We start from the raw sequence: 20,838 nt of genomic DNA, 5'->3' as shown, positions 1-20,838 counted from the left end.
CTTTTACTGGACATTTATTGTTGATATCCCGAACCCGAATTCCACCTCGTTCAATTTGTTCTTCGTATTGTTTTAGCATAACACCGTCAAATTTCGTTTCTAACGTGCAAAGATCAGTAAGAATTCATGTTTTCAATTTCGTAGAACCCTAGAATTCTGGTATAATATTATTCCTGACAATTTTCCAAAACCAATTTCGAATCTTTTATGAGTTTTTGTCGAAAATCTTGTTAAATTCGATAAATCTTGAACTTTGATAATAATTCTTGCCTTCTTGTCAACCGAAAGACCTGTTATGGGTGTCCCAGATCAGATTTGGACGTGAGGATCGTTGCTCGAGACCCTAGAAGTTAGGTGTGTGTTCTTTTATGAGAAAATCAAGGCAAAACCAAACCAGCCTAGACCTCAAGTGTAACAACTCGATTTTCAGGGGCGTCGAAAATAGTGGTTCGAAACCAATAAATCCGACGAGTAAGCTCGTAAATTTTATTATTTAGTATTTACGAGTCAAATGTGATTTTAGAAAGATTTATGAATTAGTAATTTGTGTTTTATAAGGATTTATTATGTTAAGTGGTTTAGAAAATGAGGTATTGAGACCTCAATTTTATAAACCGAGCTGTAAATATTTTTATAAATATACGGAGTGTCATTAAGATAGTATTAATGTTTTGTTAGAAAATTTTAACGTTTTGTTAGTTAATTAATTAAAAAGGCTAAATTGAAAATGTGCAAAACTTGTTAATTAAAGAAATAGTGACTAAATGGATTAGATGTTAAATGATGGAGGACTTAAAGAGTAAATAAGCCTAAAATAGAAGGGTGAGGCTGCATAAAGCAAAAAAAGACAAAACAAAACAATGAAATTAGGTTATTTAAGGGCAAAATTATAAATTTTGTAAAAATAAATAAATAATATAGCAATTAAAAGATTTTCTAGACATTTCTTCATCAATCTTCAGCCAAAAATAGCCATAGGAGAGCTCTTAAAGCTGGTTTTCATATTTTTACTTCATGTGAGTTCAATTCTTACTCTTTTCTTGAAATTTTGTGTTTTTAAGACTTTTACAATTAGGTCCAACTATCTATGTCATTAGTTTTTGATTTTATGGGTAATTTTGAAAGTTACCATTGATGAGTGATGGATGTTTGTAATGAATTAACATGAATTTAGAGCTTAATTTTGTTATATGATAATTTTATCAAGTGATTTTAATAGAAAATTGATTTTAGGACCAAATTGTGAAAAGATTAAATATTAGGGTTTGATACTAAATTCTGTTGATCAAAGGCTGTATGATAGTTTAGAATATTTAGATAAATTTTCAATTGAAAAAAAAACTCATTTGATAGGCTAATTGGTGAGGGACTAAATTGCAAAAGTTGTAAAACTTAGGGTAATTATGTAATTTCAAAAATTGAGGGGTATTAATTGAGAAGTGAATTGAAACTGAAACATGTGCTAATGAATGAATAATTTTACATTTTAGATCAAGAGCCCGTAGACAAACGTGAAAAGGGGAAAATAGCAGAATAGTCCCTGAACTACTACAAATCTTACAATTTAACCCAGGTAAGTACGTGTGGTTAAAATTTAATTTTTACTTATTAAATTGATGAATTTTATTATATATTTATTCATATCTATTGTAGAAAATAAAATTATTGTTAAATTATGAAATTGAATTGAATGTTTAAAACGAGTGGAACGCGGGATTGAGTGTAATCGTTCTGTAGCAAATGATGATTTGACGGTAAATGAAAAGGATGAACTGATAGCAAATTACCCAAGTAAATCGAGGTTCGGCATTTGTTGCGAACTTTTATGTTTACTTTTCGTTTAGTTCTTACGAGCTTCTGTTAACTCATATGAGTTTCAGTTCAACCCTTATGGGTTAATGTTTAGCACTTATGTGCTTCTGTGTAGCATCCGGGCTTCTGAATACGATGTACTCATATCCATAAGTTGTTCTTCGATTCGGTAAGATTTGGTAAAAGACTTATGTGATTGAAATTGAAAGATTTATCGTTTATTATTGATATTGATTTGAATGAAGTGTGTTCATTGATTAATGTTGTGTTTGACAGGGAGAATGTATGATTTATTTACTATTTAATTTATTATATTAAGTTCAATAATATCTATGTATAACCTATCGAACTTACTAAGCTTACTTATGTTGTTTAATGTTATTGTAGTTTAACGTGAGGTTGGGAGATTGAATCAACACACCAAGCCACACTATCCAACTTAATCAGGTAGTTTTTACAATGTGAACTTTGGTTTATATGGCATGTATAGGGTTGGATTGGAAATAAACTAATTTGAAGTATGTTTGTTAATGATTTATGCTTGTATGTAAGCAATTAGTAGTAGATTTTGACAAATCAATGAAATGGGTAAAATTGGTAAGTTTATGTAAATTGAGTATTGTGATGTTATGTCATGATTAAGACATGATTTTGGCTTGTGTTGATTGCTTGTTTGGGATTTATTGATGTATAAAAATGTTGTTTATAGGTTGATATCAAAATGGGTGAGAAAAGTGGCCTTAAAACGGCCTATTTTCGTCCATATGGGCAGAGACACAAGCGTGTGTCTCAGTCGTGTGTGACACAAGACCTAACACATGGGTGTGTGTCTTGGCCGTGTGTCCCTTGCATCTTAAAATTTCAAAACAGAATGCTTAGGAATTTTCACACGGGCAGAGATACGGGCGCGTGTCTCAGTCGTGTGTGGCACACGGCCTTACACACGGGCGTGTGACTTGGCCGTGTGAACCCTGCATCTTAAATATGCAAGTCAGTATGCACACACGGCCTAGCACACAAGCGTGTGGCTTGGTTGTGTGACCCAAGTCAGTAGCCACCCTAATTTGGACACGGGCTAGGACACGACCGTGTGTCCCTTCTTCGAATACCCACACGGCTTGAGACACGGGTGTGTCTCTCGACCGTGTGAGACACACAACCTAGCCATACAGGTGTGTCTCTAGACCGTGTGAGACACACAGCCTAGCCACACAGGCGTGTGTCTCCTGCAACTTGGAAAATTTTTGAGATTTTACGAAAAATTCTCTGAGTTCTCAGTTTGGTCCTGACTTGATTCTAATGTGTATTTTGGGCCTCGAGGGTTCATATAAAGGACAATGTGAATGGATTGTGATTGGTTTCTAATATGTGTATTAAATGATATAAAATGTTCATAATTGGTCTGTAAAGTTTGGTAATGCTCCGTAACCCTATTCCGGCGACGGATAAGGGTTAGGGGTGTTACAACACGGCTTACCAGATGGGTGTATGGGCCGCCCGTGTGGATTGCACGACTATACAGACGATCATGTCCCCCCTAAAACCTTAGGTTTTTGCTTCTCACACCGTCTGCCACATAGCCGTGTCTCCCCTATAGGTTGATTTTTCGAACCCCACATGGTCACAGTTTCTCCACATGGCCTGACCACACGGTTGTGTACCCCTCCACATAGTCCAAGGCTTCCTACACGGTCCGACCACACAGCCATGTGTCCCCTAAAACTCAAAACTTATAGTTTTGACCCAAAATTTTATGATTTATGCATATTAGTTCCTAATTGGTCCCCGAACTATTTTAGTGTTTAATTTATGCAATTAAGTCCCTAATAGTATGAATAATGCTTGAATCCATGATTTAATTGACTATATTAATATTAAATATATACCCAACTGCATGAACTGTGAGTAATCATGTTAATTGTATCTGTACTTACGATTTTCATATAACATACCTTATGACACCTCTAACTTAAACCTTTGAGGAATATATGATTTTGCTATTGAATTAATTGTGTGAAAACATATTTATTGTTGCAATATTTGATTATTTTTAATCATAATATTTGTTCTATTATGATCTATTTTAAACATGTCTTATTTTGTTGCATAGGTTGGGACGCTCTAAAAAGTAGGAAGTTCTGGTAGATTATTAATTTGCAACTTTGGTAGTTTATCCACATACATCTAGCAGCTTTATCTGCAATTATGTTGTGTACTCACAACCATCTGACAACGTATTAACCTGCAACACTGATGGTCCGTCCACCCATTATCTAGCAATTTTTATTTGCAATAATGTTATGCATTTACAACCATTGAGCAGCCTATTTTCTTACCATTTGTAATTGGACACCGAAAATGTGTTTGTTATCCAAACGAATAAGCAGAATTTTTATTATTAAAATCAAAGAAATTACGAAATATAAAATTAAAATAACAAGATTTTGAGAGAAATTGAATGAAAAATTGAGAACTAAATAGTTGAGAGAATAGATGGAGTAAGAGAATTGAGAAAATGAGATTTGAAGGCAAAAGAAACAAAGTGACTAAGCCAGTCATTGAAAAAAAATGTGCTGTTGGATGAAAATGTGTCCAGTGAAGGCGTTTTTTCCTTCTTTTTCTAAAATCAACGTATAGAAAAAAAATCCAACTATTTCTCCATTATCTTTCAAAATCCAACTATTTTGCTAATTTACCTGAAATTAATATTTCAATTAAAAGATGTATTGCAAGTACTTTTGTATCTTTTCAATGGTCAGTCAATTTTCACGAATTTGGATTTAAAATGATGTGATGGTTCTTCCAAAAGAACTTTCACGAATAAACATTTAAATAGTCTCTCTTTTTTCGATTTCAGATATTTTATCTATCGTATCTCTTTGGGTTAATTGACATCTTTAAACTATAATCCATTCTTAATTAGGTTCTCTTTAATTTAATCACCAATGTATCAATATTATATTTAATTATGTTCTCTATTTGTTGACCTAATAAATTAGATAATGAATATTAGCTCAAATCCAACGAAGAGAATAAAACGTAAGAATTAAACTATATTTTTGTCATTGTCAGTTTTCAAACCTATCATATCGAAATTCTATATTTATTGAATATATATAAAATTTAATTTATATGTTCTGTTAATATATTTTATATAAATTTATATTTATATTTATATTTAAGGTCTAAATTGATAGCAGATTGATACAACTTTATTAATAAATTTTGGATAATAGTTTAACCTTGATTGGAGAATTAACCCAATCCTTTTATCATTTTCAAGTTACAATGAAATAAATGGCATTGAAAATACAATAATTTGAGAAACACTCTTTATAAAAGAAAACACAGTAGCTCGTTAGAAAGTACATCTTATTCGATTAATCAATTAATATTTATTCATGTTTATATATATATATTCATTGTTTTAGTTTACCTTCAATACTGACTTATTTTATTTTTAATTTATTTCCCTTTTATTCATATTATTTGTTTGAGTTAATTACACCAAACATCTCCAAAGTTTTAATTTTAATTTGGTATTTAAATTTTAAAATATTTTAATTATATCCTTAAATTATCAATATTATATCAATATGGTCCTTCCAATCGTTAATTTAATCGTTAAATGAGATGTCGATCTTATGTGTCATAATTTAAAATGAAAATTTTAAAGAAAAATGTATATTGTAAAATGAATGTTGTAAAAATCTTAGTTATAATGTTTTAGAATTTTTACGGAAACTATCGTCCATTCGCTCCTTTTTTCAGCTCTAATTTATTGTTAGTTTTAAATTTTAAAATTTATGCGGCAACATTTTACTTTTGATTAAAATTTTCATTTTAAATTATGTCACACAAGATTTTTTTGTGTCATTTAATGGTTAAATTAATGGTTTCAATAATAAAATGACCTTTTGATATAACATTGATGATTTGGAGGTGTAATTGAAATATTTTGAAGTTTGAGGAACAATTTAAAATAAAAGTTATAATTTGGATATATATGGTGTGATTAACTCTATTTATTTATTTATTTTGTTTAATCAACTCATTTATTGCTCAATCTTGTTTTAACAGTCATTAAAATAAATTATTTTAAAGGGTAAGTTATTTTTGGATTTGATGCAATTTTTTCACATTGAGGCTTAAATTTTTTATCTAAGTTAAGCCCTAAATTTAATAATTGTTCTCACATTAAGACTTAAATTTTTATTTATCCATATTAGCCTTTAAAATCACTAAAGTCCAAACCCAATATGAAAATATTTACCAAATTCAAATATGGTGTAAACAATCTCATATATTTTTATTGAGAGGGAATAGGAAATGTTTAGATATTTAACACAAGATTTTATGGTTACACCATTTGGATTAAAAAAAATGAGTTAGGGATGCGAAAAGAAAGGTAGCTTCCCCATTGATCTTGTTACATCTATAATATCCATTTTGCATCTATTCATTTGGGCTTGAAGGTACTTAATGTAAGGCCCATGTACTCCTTATGAAAAGTGAGAGCAAAGGCAAAAATCATACAACAATTTGGAGAAATGTCTTCATCCACCCTTCCATTGGAGAAATTAAATTTTATCATTTTAGAGGATCAAAGTGTAATTTTAATATTTTATAAATTATAAAGAGTCTAAATTAAAATTTTACATTTTAGAGAGACCAAGACTGCTTAACAAATAATAGTAAAAATAATTTAATTTTCTAAACTTTACATGCTATTTGGAAGTGTTGGCCTTGATGCATCTCTTTATAATGCTAAGTTTACTTTTAATTATCATATAATTATAACACTAATTAAATAATAATTATTAACATAAAATAATAAGAAGAAATCTATCACTAAAAAATCTCTAAATAACTATGTTGCTTGTTTAATATAAGAATACTAAATAAAATTAAGTATGCTACTTGTTTATTTATCATTATTTTACTGAATTAACTTGATTGAGTCTTAACTCAAATAGCATGAGCATTGTTGCTAATGCAATAGAATATGAGTTCGAGTGTGTTGAAGTGCATTATCCTCCTATTTATGAGTTGAGGAGAAATTATCGATAGTTCTAAGTATTGTCTCAAAAAAAAACAGATATAATCAAAATATTAATTTTAACATTATGGTTTATATAGTATAAGAGTACTAAATTAAATTAAGTACGTAGCTTATTCATTTATCATTGTAATTTTTAATTATTAAATTAATCAACTATTAAATTTTTTGAGCTGGAATTACTACTAATAAAGTGTTGTAAGAGTTCTTCAAATGCTATAAGACTTGCTATATGAATTTGTTTAATTATTAATTATTTTTAATATATTGTTATGATTTTATCAAAAATATTATTAATTTTAATTATAAAAATTAATACATATTAATTTCATTTAAAATTATTATTCAAATATTAATTTAATAGTACTAGCTTCTAATGTAACATACGTTGTATATGATTTTACACCTTTAATATTTAATTAATTTTTAAATATTGTATTATAGTTGCAGTAATTAGTGTGAATAATATTTCTTATTTAAATTATTGAATTTAATTAAAATATATTAATTTATCAATTCAAATATTATAATAAATTTTTTAAAATTAATTAAATCAATTTTGACATATTCAACATAATTAGCATAATTAACATTATGCAAAATAAGAACCAATTAACATAATTAACTCTAATATTAGTTAAGTGATAATTAAGATGCTTTTAATCCTATTCAAGTAATAAATCTATTTTAAAATAATTTAAAATTAGCACAATTTTATAATAATAATTGTAAAATAAATTATAATTATTTTAAATGTATAATCATCTCAACTTCTATTTTATTTTAATTTTTATTAATAACTCTAATTTAAATATTATAATTATTTTAAAATGTAAATTTAGTAATATGATGGAAAATAAAGGGTATTCTAATTAGTTAAAAAAATTTCCAATCTCATGCTTTAATGTATATTATAGATAATGAAGAGTAATTTTGTTCTCTCTTAAACTTGTACTACTATATAGACTTGATCATGGGTCGGGCCACCCGCTAAGGCCAGAAGGCCCGCTTGAAAAGTGTGAGGGTTTGGGTAAAAATATATGCCTGAAAATGAGTTTGGAGAAAACATAAAGCTCGTTTTCTAAACGGGTCGGGCCAAGCCCGAATTTGGTTCAAAAAAATTTTCTGCTGCTGTTTTACTGTTGTTTTGTCGTCATTTTGCTATTATGTTGCTACTATTTTGTTGTTATTGTTTGGATATTGTATATCTCTTATTTTATTGTTAAATTTGCTACCATTTTAGAGGCATTTGCTTGCTAAGTTGTAACTATCCTAGTGTTATTTAAACATAAATATATATTTTTAATGTATTTTCAATTTGTTGGGAAATATTTATTTTAATAATTTTAGTTCATTTGATGTATATATTTTTTAAATTTGTTTTTTATATAAAAAATTTAAGATATAACTTAAATATAACACCACCTTCGCAAGAGCAAAGTTGCTAATTGCTAGCTTGGAAATGGAGTATTGAACGAAAGGAAGTTGATTATTAGAGTGTAGGGGACAAGATTTTGCAGTGTATGCACCCTCCTAGGACCCCTGTTCACAATTTCATAAAAAGCTCGGCCCGACCCACATATTTTTGGAAAGTTTTAAAGAGGACCATAATTTAAATTTATTCGTGTTTGATTAAGGTCGAAATATACAATCCCCACAAGTAGAAGAAAGTCATGGAAAACGATGTACATAGATGTGAAGCTTGGAAATGTAACTTAAAGTTTGGCAAGTTGATTAACATTAATGGGATAAACTTCGGTTTTACGTTTAGAAGTGAAAGGCTTGGTTGCTATTTCCACATTCACTTCTTCAGTGGGATGAAGCCCATCGAAGAACACATGAGCACTCCTGTCCATACATATCCTCTCACCTTTCTTGCATGAATTTCCATTGCCTGCTGATTGTCTCAATGGCACCACTTCACAACATGGATTGTTAGCATCTTTGAAACCTGTAAACACAATATCATCATATTCTAAATCAAACTGATTTAGTCTCCTACTTAATTATTATTTTCTTACCTCTAGAACAAAAGTTTTGGATGATATCAGTTACAATATTGTAAGAGTTGACCAAAACAAGATTAGAAGTTGGTATGTCGGATTTGACCCTGTCTATTATTGATTTCAACTCATTATTGAAGAGAACCGCCGCCTAGTATCATAACTTTGATGCACCCATTTTTACGCATTGCATTCAACATTGGAGAACATCCAAGTAGATATACTGCTATCAATACAAACTTCCTTGCTCCTAATCTGTACAACCTCTATAATAATCCAACAATTATCAGATTTATTAATCATATGTTATATTTGAGAGTAGAAATTGTAATTACATAACTACATAAATTTAAATTATAAAAAAAACTTTCTCTAAACAAATAACAAAGCTTAAAAATCAAATTATTGTATGTAATATGTTAGTTTAAGAAAGTATTTAACAATAAAGCTATTAATAAATAATAATATATATTATATCTAATTTAATCTAACTACTCTAGCATTCTATATTTATTGAGTTCTTCTCTGGCTAACATTATACATATACTATTATCGGTTGATCTTTGACCAAATATAATTAATTAATAATAAATCCTACATACTTTAGTTAAATATTTAGTAGATCAAAATGTACAAAATTATCTCTTGTTAAAAAATTTGAAGATTATTTAAATGAGATTAGTAATATAATATTTAATTACATTTACAAATATCAAATATATGTCCTGAAAAATAAAATATTCTATCATTATTGTATAAAATAACTTCTTAAATTTAAATATGTACAAGTGTACTTGAAAAGTCTTATGGTAATTGAATTTGACTGTAATTAATGCTTGTAACTACTCATAATTACTTCAATTCTCAACACCCCATAAGAATTGAAGAGTGTAACTGAAATCCATGGAATGTACTAATTAGAATGATTATTTAAATATGTCACATATTTATAATTACGTGTAATTATGCTCAAATTCAATTATTAGTTAATTTTCTTAAAATAATATATTTAATAAATAAAATTTGACTTATTTAAACTAAACGACTCAAGGTTCAGTTGTCCAAACCTAAAAGTAATATTTAGGTTACTGAAAAAAATGAAAAATAAGTTAAAAGTAAAAAGAAAATTGGGCTTTTTAAAAGTTTGTAACATGCTATTATTTATTTTATATATAATATGTTTATATTGCATGTAAAACAAATATAAATAGTATAATACTTGTAATAAATATATATTTGTTATTAAAATGAAAAATACTAAGTTGCCTTTGTTTAGAAATTTAATGAATAATTTTTTTTGTAAAATTACTAAATATTAAAAAATATTAAAAGAATAAGGAAAAAGATTTCTTTGGTTCCTCTCAATTTCAAATTTAGCAAATTAGTCTATTTCAAAACAAAAAGTTAAGCAATATTTTAATCTCCGTCAATATTGAAAATGAGCAATGAAGAAAATTAATCATAACGTTAATGTCTTTTGTCAATTGTCAATTGTGCATGATTTCTATTAGTATAATAATAAATTTAACCTCGATATTTACATATTTTGTTAACTTGAACTTGATCAAGTTTTAATAAATTCGACTCAACATTTACACATTTACAAATTGTAGGCTAAATTTATTAAATCATGACCAAATTAATAAACGTATGAATTATAAGAAATATTAGCGACATGATTAAATATCTTTAGTTACTCACTTTTGAAATTGATAGATATTAATTTAATTGGATTTTTTTTGAGATAACGAAATGAAAAAAACTAAAGAGATACCAATAGAAGCATAAAAAGAAGAATAGCGGGAAAAAGGAATGCACCTTGAGTTGAAGGGAAAGAGAGGCGGTGAGATTGGCAGTGAAGGTTTCAAGGCTGACATTGTACTCCCCTTTTCTCGCAAAGTAGTTGAATAAATAGTCGTTGCCTCCCGTCCCCACTATGGACATGTACTTCTTCATCGCTTTCCTATTCTCTCTTCTTGTAACCCTCAATTGTTTTTTCACTTGCGGCAACGTCACCGTCTCGAAGTTCCTTATTTGTAGATTTAGCAATTTCCATTCCTCCTCAACTTATTTGCTATCATGCCACAGACTCTCAATGGCTAAGGCAATTAGTATAAAAGAAACCATGTCCTAAAAATACAATGTATGAGATTTATTCTAGTTTCAAATTTTTTTTATAGATTTTATATATAATATAAAGGATAAAAATACTTTTTTTAGTAATATCTGATGCTTTTCAAGAACAATGTTTTTTAAAATCATTTCATTGATGCGACATTAATTCAATAAAATAATATTACAATATCATCATTTAGTGTATTAAAAAGATGGATAAAATTTTATTTTAGTACAGGCGATTAGTCTTATTGCGTTTAAAATAAGGCTTTGATATTAATAATGAGTTTGCGCTTTTATAGGATTTATATAATTGGATCAATAACTTATCGACGAATAAAAATTGTAAACGGAAATATATTCATTACAATATTATAGTAACTAATTTTAAAAATGATGTCAAAGTCAGTCAATTTCCAAATCTAAGTTGTATATAAAATACACTTGCAAGCATCAATTAATATTATACCTTACACAATTACTTTTCATTCAATGCTCTCACGTTCTCAACAAATTCAACTAAATACAATGCATTGGTTCTAAAATTTATGTCAGATATAATTGAAAATTAGTATAAGATTATTTGAATACTTAATTCAATAATGTATGTTTGATGCATTCATTATACAAGATATTAGATTATATATATACACTTGAACCCACAGCTCCTGATTGCAACAATAGTAATGGTGTCAACTGAATTAAGGCTTAATTGGAAAAATATTAGATTTAACATATACCTTTTTCGTACATTAATATATGTTATACGCCCTACCGACGTAAACACGTGGCACCACGAGAAGATACTTGTGAGGTGTTCACAGATGACCATCCGCCTTGCGTCATTTGGCAAGTTCCCCATATGAAGATCACCTGGACAATCCCCGACCTTACATAACCCGGCTAGTCACATCTAGACACCTTGTCCTCTAAGTCACCTGTTTCTAACGGGAACGCACTCACCTCCAAAAAGAGACCATTGAGGCATAACAACCCCATAATCCCATACTTCCTTAGCAAAGAGAATGTTAGAGCAATACCACACTTGACAACAACCCAAGTACAACGGTATTGTCACCTAGCCAACCAAACGATCACTATGTCCCAAATTTGTTGGTGACATGACATTACTAGACAACAGATCTCTTTCCCTATAAATACCTTGTAGAATGATGAATGAAGGATCTTTTGGCCTACTCAGCAACCCTAAGAACTTACCTCTTGCATCCAACTCCTCTTGTCTTCAAACCACCTTACTCCTTTCCTCTTTCTTCTCTTTTCTCTCTTTTCTAGCCCTCTGCCTATCAAGGTGAACTAGCCTTTTTAGCACCACCACCTTCTCCTTCTTCCTTATCTTTTCTTGATACTTTATATCAATAATCGGTGTGGTGAGCGTGGATCAAACCATGGCTTCTTCTCCCACCAATACTTCTCTCAACCCAGGAAACCCAATAACCCTAATGACTCCTATCAACCCTATCGCCTATGAGATTCGTTCAAGCTAAACCCCAGTCACTTACTTCGATTCAACCTTTTGTACCCCTCTACCAACCCCCAGTGTCGTTCTCTCGACCTCCTATGCCATTTTCCCAACCTTTCCTGCCTCTCTCCTAGTTTGTTACACTACCCCCTCACACTCTTCCACCACTCTCTCAACTGCTTGCATCACTCCCCAACCATTTACTCAAAACCCTGGTCAATCAATTCCATCCCAGCTCCAGCCAACCACTAGTGCTTCTTCTTCTTCCCTTCAAAAGCTCCTTTCACAATACATGCAGTATTCTCTCTCGTCCTGCCAATTCACTGCACCCTCCCAAGTGGCTGCTACCACCACCCCTGTTGATAAAGCCTCTCATCAACAACCCTTTGGCTCTCAGCATCAAGTCACTGAGATGCAAGAGAAAATGTGACATATGGAAGAACAGCTTTTCGACCAGCAGCGCCAGTTCTAGGAGCAGTAGAAATGTCAGTGCCTGCTTGACTAGAACAATGCTTAAAATGAGTAGTTGATTGAAGAACACTAAGAAGCTGGGGATGTGATATGTCATAATTAGATATGATAAATTTAATCCCTTTTCAACCAAGGAGCATGTTTTCAAGTAGCCTTTAGAATCATTTTGTAAGTTTTCGCATTAGTGTTAGGATTTAGTTTAAACGTTGTTTTTGGTAAGTTTTTGTTTAATTTTGAATAAATAGTTAATTTCCTTCATATATGGACTTAAAAGTGTGCAAATGGCATTGTAGAGCTTAATCGAGTGAGGTTAATGGAGGAACACAAAGAAAGGACTTCCTTGTCACGACCATGAGATGTCTTTTCACGACTACGACCTTGTTGACTTGCCAAAGAGTTTCCTCAACTAAGCCATTGTTGCGACCATAACAAGTCCTTGTTGTGACCACGAAGGCTCTAACTGGAGATAAGAGGCAGTCAGAGAGATTGCTGTTGCAACCATGAAACTTCAGTGTTGCAATAATGATCAACTAATTGGAGCAAGTTTTGGGGAACAGACAGTCCATTTTCGCGACCATGGATCCCATTGTCGCAACAACGCCTTTCATATCATTATTAGGGGTAGTCAATGGAAAATTGAATAAAGAATGCCTTAATTTGATATTTATATTGAGGGCATTAATGTAATTAAATTATTAATTAGGGTTTTATTATAAATATCACTTTATAATCAACAAAAGAAAGACATCAAAGTAGAGATAACTTTCAGTCAACAAATTTTATTTTTAGTTTTTGCTTATTGCATTTCTAGGTTAGAATTTATAGTCAATTGACAGATTTTTCCATTTTCTACCTTCAATTGGTGTTTAATGTTATTGGGCATCAAGACATTGTGTGGATTGAATACAATTGGACTTCTCAAGCCAAGGATTTCTCATTTTAACGAGCATTTCTTAAACTTTTTTTTTATTTTCCTTTAATTTCATTATATTGAATTAAATGGAATTTTATCGTATGATTGTAATTGCTTTGGATATGAACTAAATCCTTTAGGTGATTGGTTGTCTTGAATACTGTTGATGTGATTGTATGCATTTTGTTAATTTGAATGCATGGATTAGATTAAATCAACTGTGTTTATCGCTCAAAATTGACAAAGTTGGAGTGAAATTTTAGATGGAATAGGATGAGAGGAAATATCAAGTATGTATCGATTTGATTAGGTTTGAATAAATAAGATTGAGAAGAAATTTCATTTTAGCATTTCGATTAATTATTTGAGTTCGAGAGGTGAAAGTGACTTGGCGAAGAATTGATTGTTTGAATTCTGTAAGTATCAATCCATCGTTAACGAGAAAGGACTAATCACTATTTGTTGCAATTAATAGTTCTTACCAATTGAAACCATTAGCTTTAGAACTTTAAGTGTAGTTAGTACTACTATCATTTTCCATTTCATGTATTGTCGTACTAATTTAAGATTTTAATAAACCGATGGACTTCTTTTAGCATAAAGAGCATCTAGTGTAGAAATTAACTCATCTTTGCATCTTTGCATAATCAAGCATGTTAGAATATAAATATTTGTAAAGACTTGTCTCTACGATCAATTCTTGAATTATTTTTCAAGATTATTTGCTTGAAGGTTATTTATAATGACATGTTAATAACTATATTAAATATAATATTAAACAAAACAAATATAAAATCATATGTTAAATACATCATAGTTTTATAATATTTAGATAAATAAAATTTTAAAATGGTCGTACTTTCTATTTGTGAAAATATAGAGAAGAATTTTGAAAGGAATAAGAAAGTATTAGTAATAATTACTACAACATTAATTTGTTAGTAAAGGAATTGAAGGTGTATGAAACAAAAGGTATTTCTAATGAAATATACTTTATAACAGAAAAGTTAAAACTGATGAAGGATTCGAATGTGAAATAACCCAATAATACAGTATGTGTGGATCTAAAGATGTTTTTTGCTTGCGTCAATCCCAATATAATATAATATGATCCTAACACAATCTGATCTGACTTAAATATAATTTTACCCACTTCGAACTCAACCCTGAAAATTAAGATATAACTTAAAAATATAAAACTACCTTCGCAAGACTACTGAAAGAAAGGAAGTCGATCATTAGAGTGTGGGGGACAAAGATTTTGTAGGGTATGCACCCTCCTAGGAACCCTGTTCACAATTTCATAACAAGCTCAGCCCAACCCACATCTTTTTGGACAGTTTTCGAGAGGAGCTTATTTTGACTTTATTCATGTTTGATTAAGGTCGAAAGATACAATCCCCACATGTAGAAGAAAGTTATGGAAAACGATATACATACATGTGAAGCTTGGAAATGTAACTTAAAGTTGGGCAAGTTGATTAACATTAATGGGATAAACTTCGGTTTTGAGATCAGAACTGAAAGCCTTGGTTGCTATTTCCACATTCACTTTTTCAGTGGGATGAAGCCCATCAAAAAACACATGAGCACTCCTGTCCATACATATCCTCCCACCTTTTTTGCATGAAACTCCATTGCCTGCTAATTGTGTCAATGGCACCACTTCACAACATGGATTGTTAGCATCTTTGAAACCTGTCAACACCATATCATCATATTTTAAATCAAACCGGTCCAGTCTCGTACTAAATTATCATTTTCTTACCTTTGGAACTAGGGTTTTGGATGATATCAGTTACAATATTGTAAGAGTTGACCAAAACAAGATTAGAAGTTGGCATGTCAGATTTAGCCGCATCTATTATTGATTTCAACCCATCATTGAAGAGAATCGCCGCCTGGTTCATAACTTCGATGCACCCATCTTTACGCATTGCATTCAACATTGGAGAACATCCAAGCGGATATATTGACATCAATACAAACTTCCTTGCTCCTAACCTGTACAACTTCTGCAATAATCCAACAATTATCAGATTTAGTTAATTATATTTGTTATATTTGAGAGTATAAATTGTAATTACATAACTACATAAATTTAAATTATAAAAAAAATTCTCTAAACAAATAACAAAGCTTAAAAATCAAATCATTGTATGTAATATGTTAGTTTAAGAAAGCATTTGACAATATGACTATTAATAAATAACAATATTATATCTAATTTAATCTAATTACTCTAGCATTTATATTTGTTGAGTTATTTTCTCTCTAACATTATACATATACTCTTTGTCATTATTGATTGATCTTTGACCAAATATAATTAATTAATAGTAAACACTATATACTCTAGATAAATATTTAGTAGGTCAAAATGTACGAAGTTATCTCTTGTTAATAAAATTTGAAGATTACTTAAATGAGATTAAAATATTATATCTCTTGTTTTTATACAATATAACATTTAGTTCCATTTACAAATATAAAATATATGTCCTAAAAATTAAAATATTCTATCATTATTGTATAAAAACAACTTTTTAAATTTAAATCATGTATGGGTGCCAGGGGCGAAACTAAGGGGTTGGCAGGGGCCTCGACGCCCCTTAAAATGGAAAAATTTTTATTTAGGCCCTTTAAAATTTTTTAAATTTTAAACTAGTAAAGGTAAAATTTCACTTTACTCCCCTAAAAATATAAAAATTTGATTTAATCCTTTAAAAATTATAAAGATATAGGTTATTAAAATGTAATATTGCATTTTTGCTATCGTAAAAATTACAATATGGTTTTGAGCACCCTAAAAGAATTTTCTAGTTTCGCCCCTAACGAGTATACTTGAAAAGTCCTATGGTAATTGATTTTGATTGTAATTACTTGTAACTACTCACATAATTACTTCAATTCTCAACCCCCATAAGAATTGAAGAGTGTAAACGAATCCATGAAACCTACTAATTAGTATAATTACTCAAATATGTCATACATTTATAATTACATGTAATTACACTCAAATTCAATTATTAATTAATTTTCTTAAAATAATATATTTAATAAATAAAATATGACTTATTTAAACTAAACCCTCCGAAAATCAATTATCCAATCCTAAAAGTGATATTTAGGTTATCTGAACAAAAATATTGAAAAATAAGTTAAAAGTAAAAAAGGTTATAGTATGCTATTATTTATTTTATATTATATGTATATATTGCATGGAAAACAAATATAAATACTTATAATAAATATATTCAAAATAAGTTGTCTTTGTTTAGAAATTTAATAAATAATTTTTTAAAATTACTAAATATTAAAAATAATATGAAAAGAATAAGGTAAAAGATTTATCTGGTTCCTCTCGATTTGAAATTGAACAAATTAGTCTCCTTAAAAATTGAAATAATTTAATCTCTGTCTATCTTGAAAGTTAGCAATGAAAGAAATTAATCATGACGTTAATTTCTTTTTGTCAATTGTGTATGGTTTTTTATTAAATCATGACCAAATGTAAATTATGAAAAATATTAATGATGTGATTAAATATCTTTAGTTGCTTACTTTAGAAATTGATAGGGATTAATTTACTTTAATTTTTTTTGAGAACCAATAGAAGCGTAAAAAGAAGAATAGAGGGAAAAAGGAATGCACCTTGAGTTGAAGGGAAAGAGAGGTGGTGAGATTGGCAGTGAAGGTTTCAAGGCTGACATTGTACTCCCCTTTTCTCGCAAAGTAGTTGAATAAATAGTCGTTGCCTCCCGTTCCCATTATGAACATGTACTTTTTCGCCGCTTTCCTATTCTCTCTTCTATTAACCCCCAATTGATTTTTCACTTCCGGCAACGTCACCGTCTCGAAGTTCCTTATTTGTTGATTTAGGCTTATCACTTGCCCCTGCAATTTCCATTCCTCCTCAACTTATTTGCTATCATGCCACAAACTCTCAAGGGCTAAGAACCAAAAACAAAACTTCATACTGTATTTTCAAGTGAATCATAATTAAAGTAATAAAATATTTGTATTCACATTAATTCATTCTAAAGTAACCCTTACTCTTATCTTTAAAAAAATCTCATATCATATTAGGTATTTAAGTAAAATCACACAATTTAATAAATATAACATGAATAATTTGTATATCTTAAAATTTTCTCCTCTAATCTTTGGATAAAAGATAAATACGATTATGTTTAATATAAACAAAATATTATCATCAATCAAGTTTAGATTTAGTCAATATATATATATTTAAAAATTTAAATATAGAAAATAATGTATTTAATTTCTAATCAACAATTCTTTTCCTGGTAAAAAATGTGAATTCACGGGCAGGTAGTGGTGTGCGTACACCCAAAATTAGAAAATTCTTTTTACTCTCAAAATCTTAAAATTGGAAGTTAATGTTGATAAAATTATATTTTGGTTTTCAAGATTCAATCCTTTCAAAATTGATAAAATTATATTTTAATTTCTCAAAAATTATAATTTAATTGTGTAATTTTTTGCCCTTGTCTATATTTGACTATCCCAAAGTCTTCTTTCCCAAAAAAAAAAACGAGAAAACTATTCCAAAGTCAAGTTGAAATGTACACAAATATGGAAAAATTCTCTTGGCACAATTTTTTTTGCAAGATTGGGTTTGGGATTGAAGAAAGGAACCCTTGGGAGAAGACTATTTTAAAGAAAAAAACAGACAAGAGGATGAAGATATAGTGAATGTAAAACTGCAAGCGGTGCTTGGTGAAAAAGGTAGTAAAAAACAGAATATGTCTTACTGCTAGAAAACCAGTATCATCCAAAATACCAGAAGCACCAGAGGCAAAGTTGACACCATGAACCACTTTGCTTCCCTTTGTTGAAGGGTCAGAAAAGGGTGGAATAAGGCAGGGAAGCTTCAGCATTTCACCTAGTAAATCGATCACATTTTTTCCATTTGTAAATCGGCCAGATGGTCCCTTTGGAAAGTCTATCCCATAGGGTAAGAAATCAGCTTTAGCCGTCGAGTTTTCAAGGTAGTTGTTGTTGCCATTGTCCACCAAAGAGCTCCCAAATACAAACATACCTTTTATCTCATCATCACTTCCATCCTCCCCTTTAGCTCTTATCCAATTGATTTGAGAGAAACAGAGCAAGAGTTGAAGGCATACAAGGATAAACCCTTTTCCTGCTTTTTTAGCCATTATTTTTCCCAGTATATAGGATTATTTGATTGCTATTTATGTGGAAAGGGAGGAAAGGGGCTTGCTATTTATAGAACAACAAAGATAGAGTCCTAATTATCCAGATGTTTGGTAATAATTACCAAGTATCAACTTCTCTATATTCTCTAATCTATCTTTGTTTAACTTAGAATTATTATTAAAAAAATATTTTGGGTGTTATACATTTAGGCGGACCAACTCTTATAAAAGAAAATTTTGAAGTGTCGTTTTTTGGGATGCCAACCCGATCTTTTAATAACGAAAGGTATTATCTCTCACGGAGAGTTTTGTCTCTTACTCCGCGTAGAGCCATGTACGATTCAATGAGGGGAGCCAAAGTGATACTTTATACCAGGGGCGAAGCAAGAATAATTTTTTAAGGGGGCTGAATGAAGTTTTAATTTTTTATAGTATATATATTTATAATTTGTAAATGATTAAATCGAATTTTTATAATTTTAGGGGGGTCAAAGTATAATTTTATCTTTACTAATTTAAAATTTTAAAAAAATTTAAAGAGCCTAAATAACATTTTTTTTTATTTTAGGGGGGCCGAGGCCCCTGCCAGCCCCCCTTAGATTCGCCTCTGCCTTATACCCCAACAATTGACCTATATGGCATAGGTCAAGGGTTTGAATCCTAATAAGGGTGAGATGTTAATGTTGTCTCTTGGTGTATGGTCGTACGTCCACGTATGGTTGAGGTGCTTCTCTTCGTGAACTGTACAAGGCTCTTCGTAGAGTGGGAGACAAAACCCTCTTTCGGAGGACAATACCTTCTGTTGTTGAGAAATTGAATCGACATACTTGAAGACGACACTTCAAATATTTCTCTCGAAAAAACCGACCCTTTTAACAAATAATATTTTAATAATGGATCTAAAGGAAGTCAACCAAATGTTTGGGCATTTAATTTCTTTTAACACCTTACTAAATGTAGTAATTTGAAATCATCAATAATTTATAATATTATATCAAATATAAGAATTTAAAATCAATAGTGACCATCATGGTAATCTTATATCACCAAAATATATAAAAATATCATCATTTAATGTATTAAAAAGATCGACAAAGTTTTGTTTTAGTACAGGCGATTAGTTTTGCAGGGTTTAAAACAAGGCTTTGATATTAATCTTGGGATTGCGCTTTTACTGGTTTTCATAACTGGATTAATAACTTATCCACGAATAAATTGTAAGCCGATATATTCATTACAAGATAGTATACCAACTAATTTTAAAAATGATGTCAAAGTCAGTCAATTTCCGAAACCTTTTTAATTCTAAGTTGTATTTAAAATACACTTGCAAGCATTAATTAATATTATACCTTAGAAAATTACTTTTCATTCAATGCCCTCACATTCTCAACAAATTCAACTAAACACAATGCGTTGGTTCTAAAATTAATGTCAACATAAGATATTATTGAAAAGTAGTATAAAATTATTTGAATACTTAATTCAATAATGTATGCATGATGCATTTATTATACAAAATATTAGATTTTACATATATATATATATGTAAACTCGAACCCACGACCCGATTGTAATAATAGTAGTGGTGTCAACTGAGTTGAGGTTCAATTGGAAAAATATTAGATTTAACATATACCTATTTCATACATTAATATATGTTATACGCCCTACTGGCTTAAACACGTGGCACCACGAGAAGATACTTGTGAGGCGTTCGTAGATGAACCTCCTCCTTGCATCACTTGGCAAGTCCCCCATCTGAAGATGACCCGAGCGGTCCCCTATCTTACATTACACGA

The 20,838-nt window shown here is 29.9% G+C and overlaps 1 protein-coding gene and 1 pseudogene across 1 annotated transcript; both read right to left on the bottom strand.

Annotated features, from left to right (window-relative positions):
* Nucleotides 1-8,586: 8,586 nt before the first annotated feature.
* On the bottom strand, nt 8,587-13,527 carry LOC105766898 (GDSL esterase/lipase At1g29670-like; annotated as a pseudogene).
* Nucleotides 13,528-15,193: 1,666 nt separating this feature from the next.
* LOC105770992 (GDSL esterase/lipase At1g29670) lies at nt 15,194-19,078 on the bottom strand. The gene is made up of 4 exons (XM_012592378.2): nt 18,632-19,078; nt 17,508-17,750; nt 15,622-15,868; nt 15,194-15,551 (listed from the first exon to the last, which is right to left on the bottom strand). The coding sequence occupies exons 1-4, from the start codon at nt 19,034-19,036 to the stop codon at nt 15,316-15,318; spliced, it is 1,131 nt and encodes a 376-aa protein (XP_012447832.1). The 5' UTR covers nt 19,037-19,078; the 3' UTR covers nt 15,194-15,315.
* Nucleotides 19,079-20,838: the final 1,760 nt, after the last annotated feature.

The sequence above is a fragment of the Gossypium raimondii genome, chromosome 5 (assembly GCF_025698545.1).
Source record: "Gossypium raimondii isolate GPD5lz chromosome 5, ASM2569854v1, whole genome shotgun sequence".
NCBI classification, from domain to species: Eukaryota; Viridiplantae; Streptophyta; class Magnoliopsida; order Malvales; family Malvaceae; genus Gossypium; species Gossypium raimondii.
Note: the sequence above shows the minus strand (reverse complement) of the source record. Positions and strands in the feature narration are given on the sequence as shown.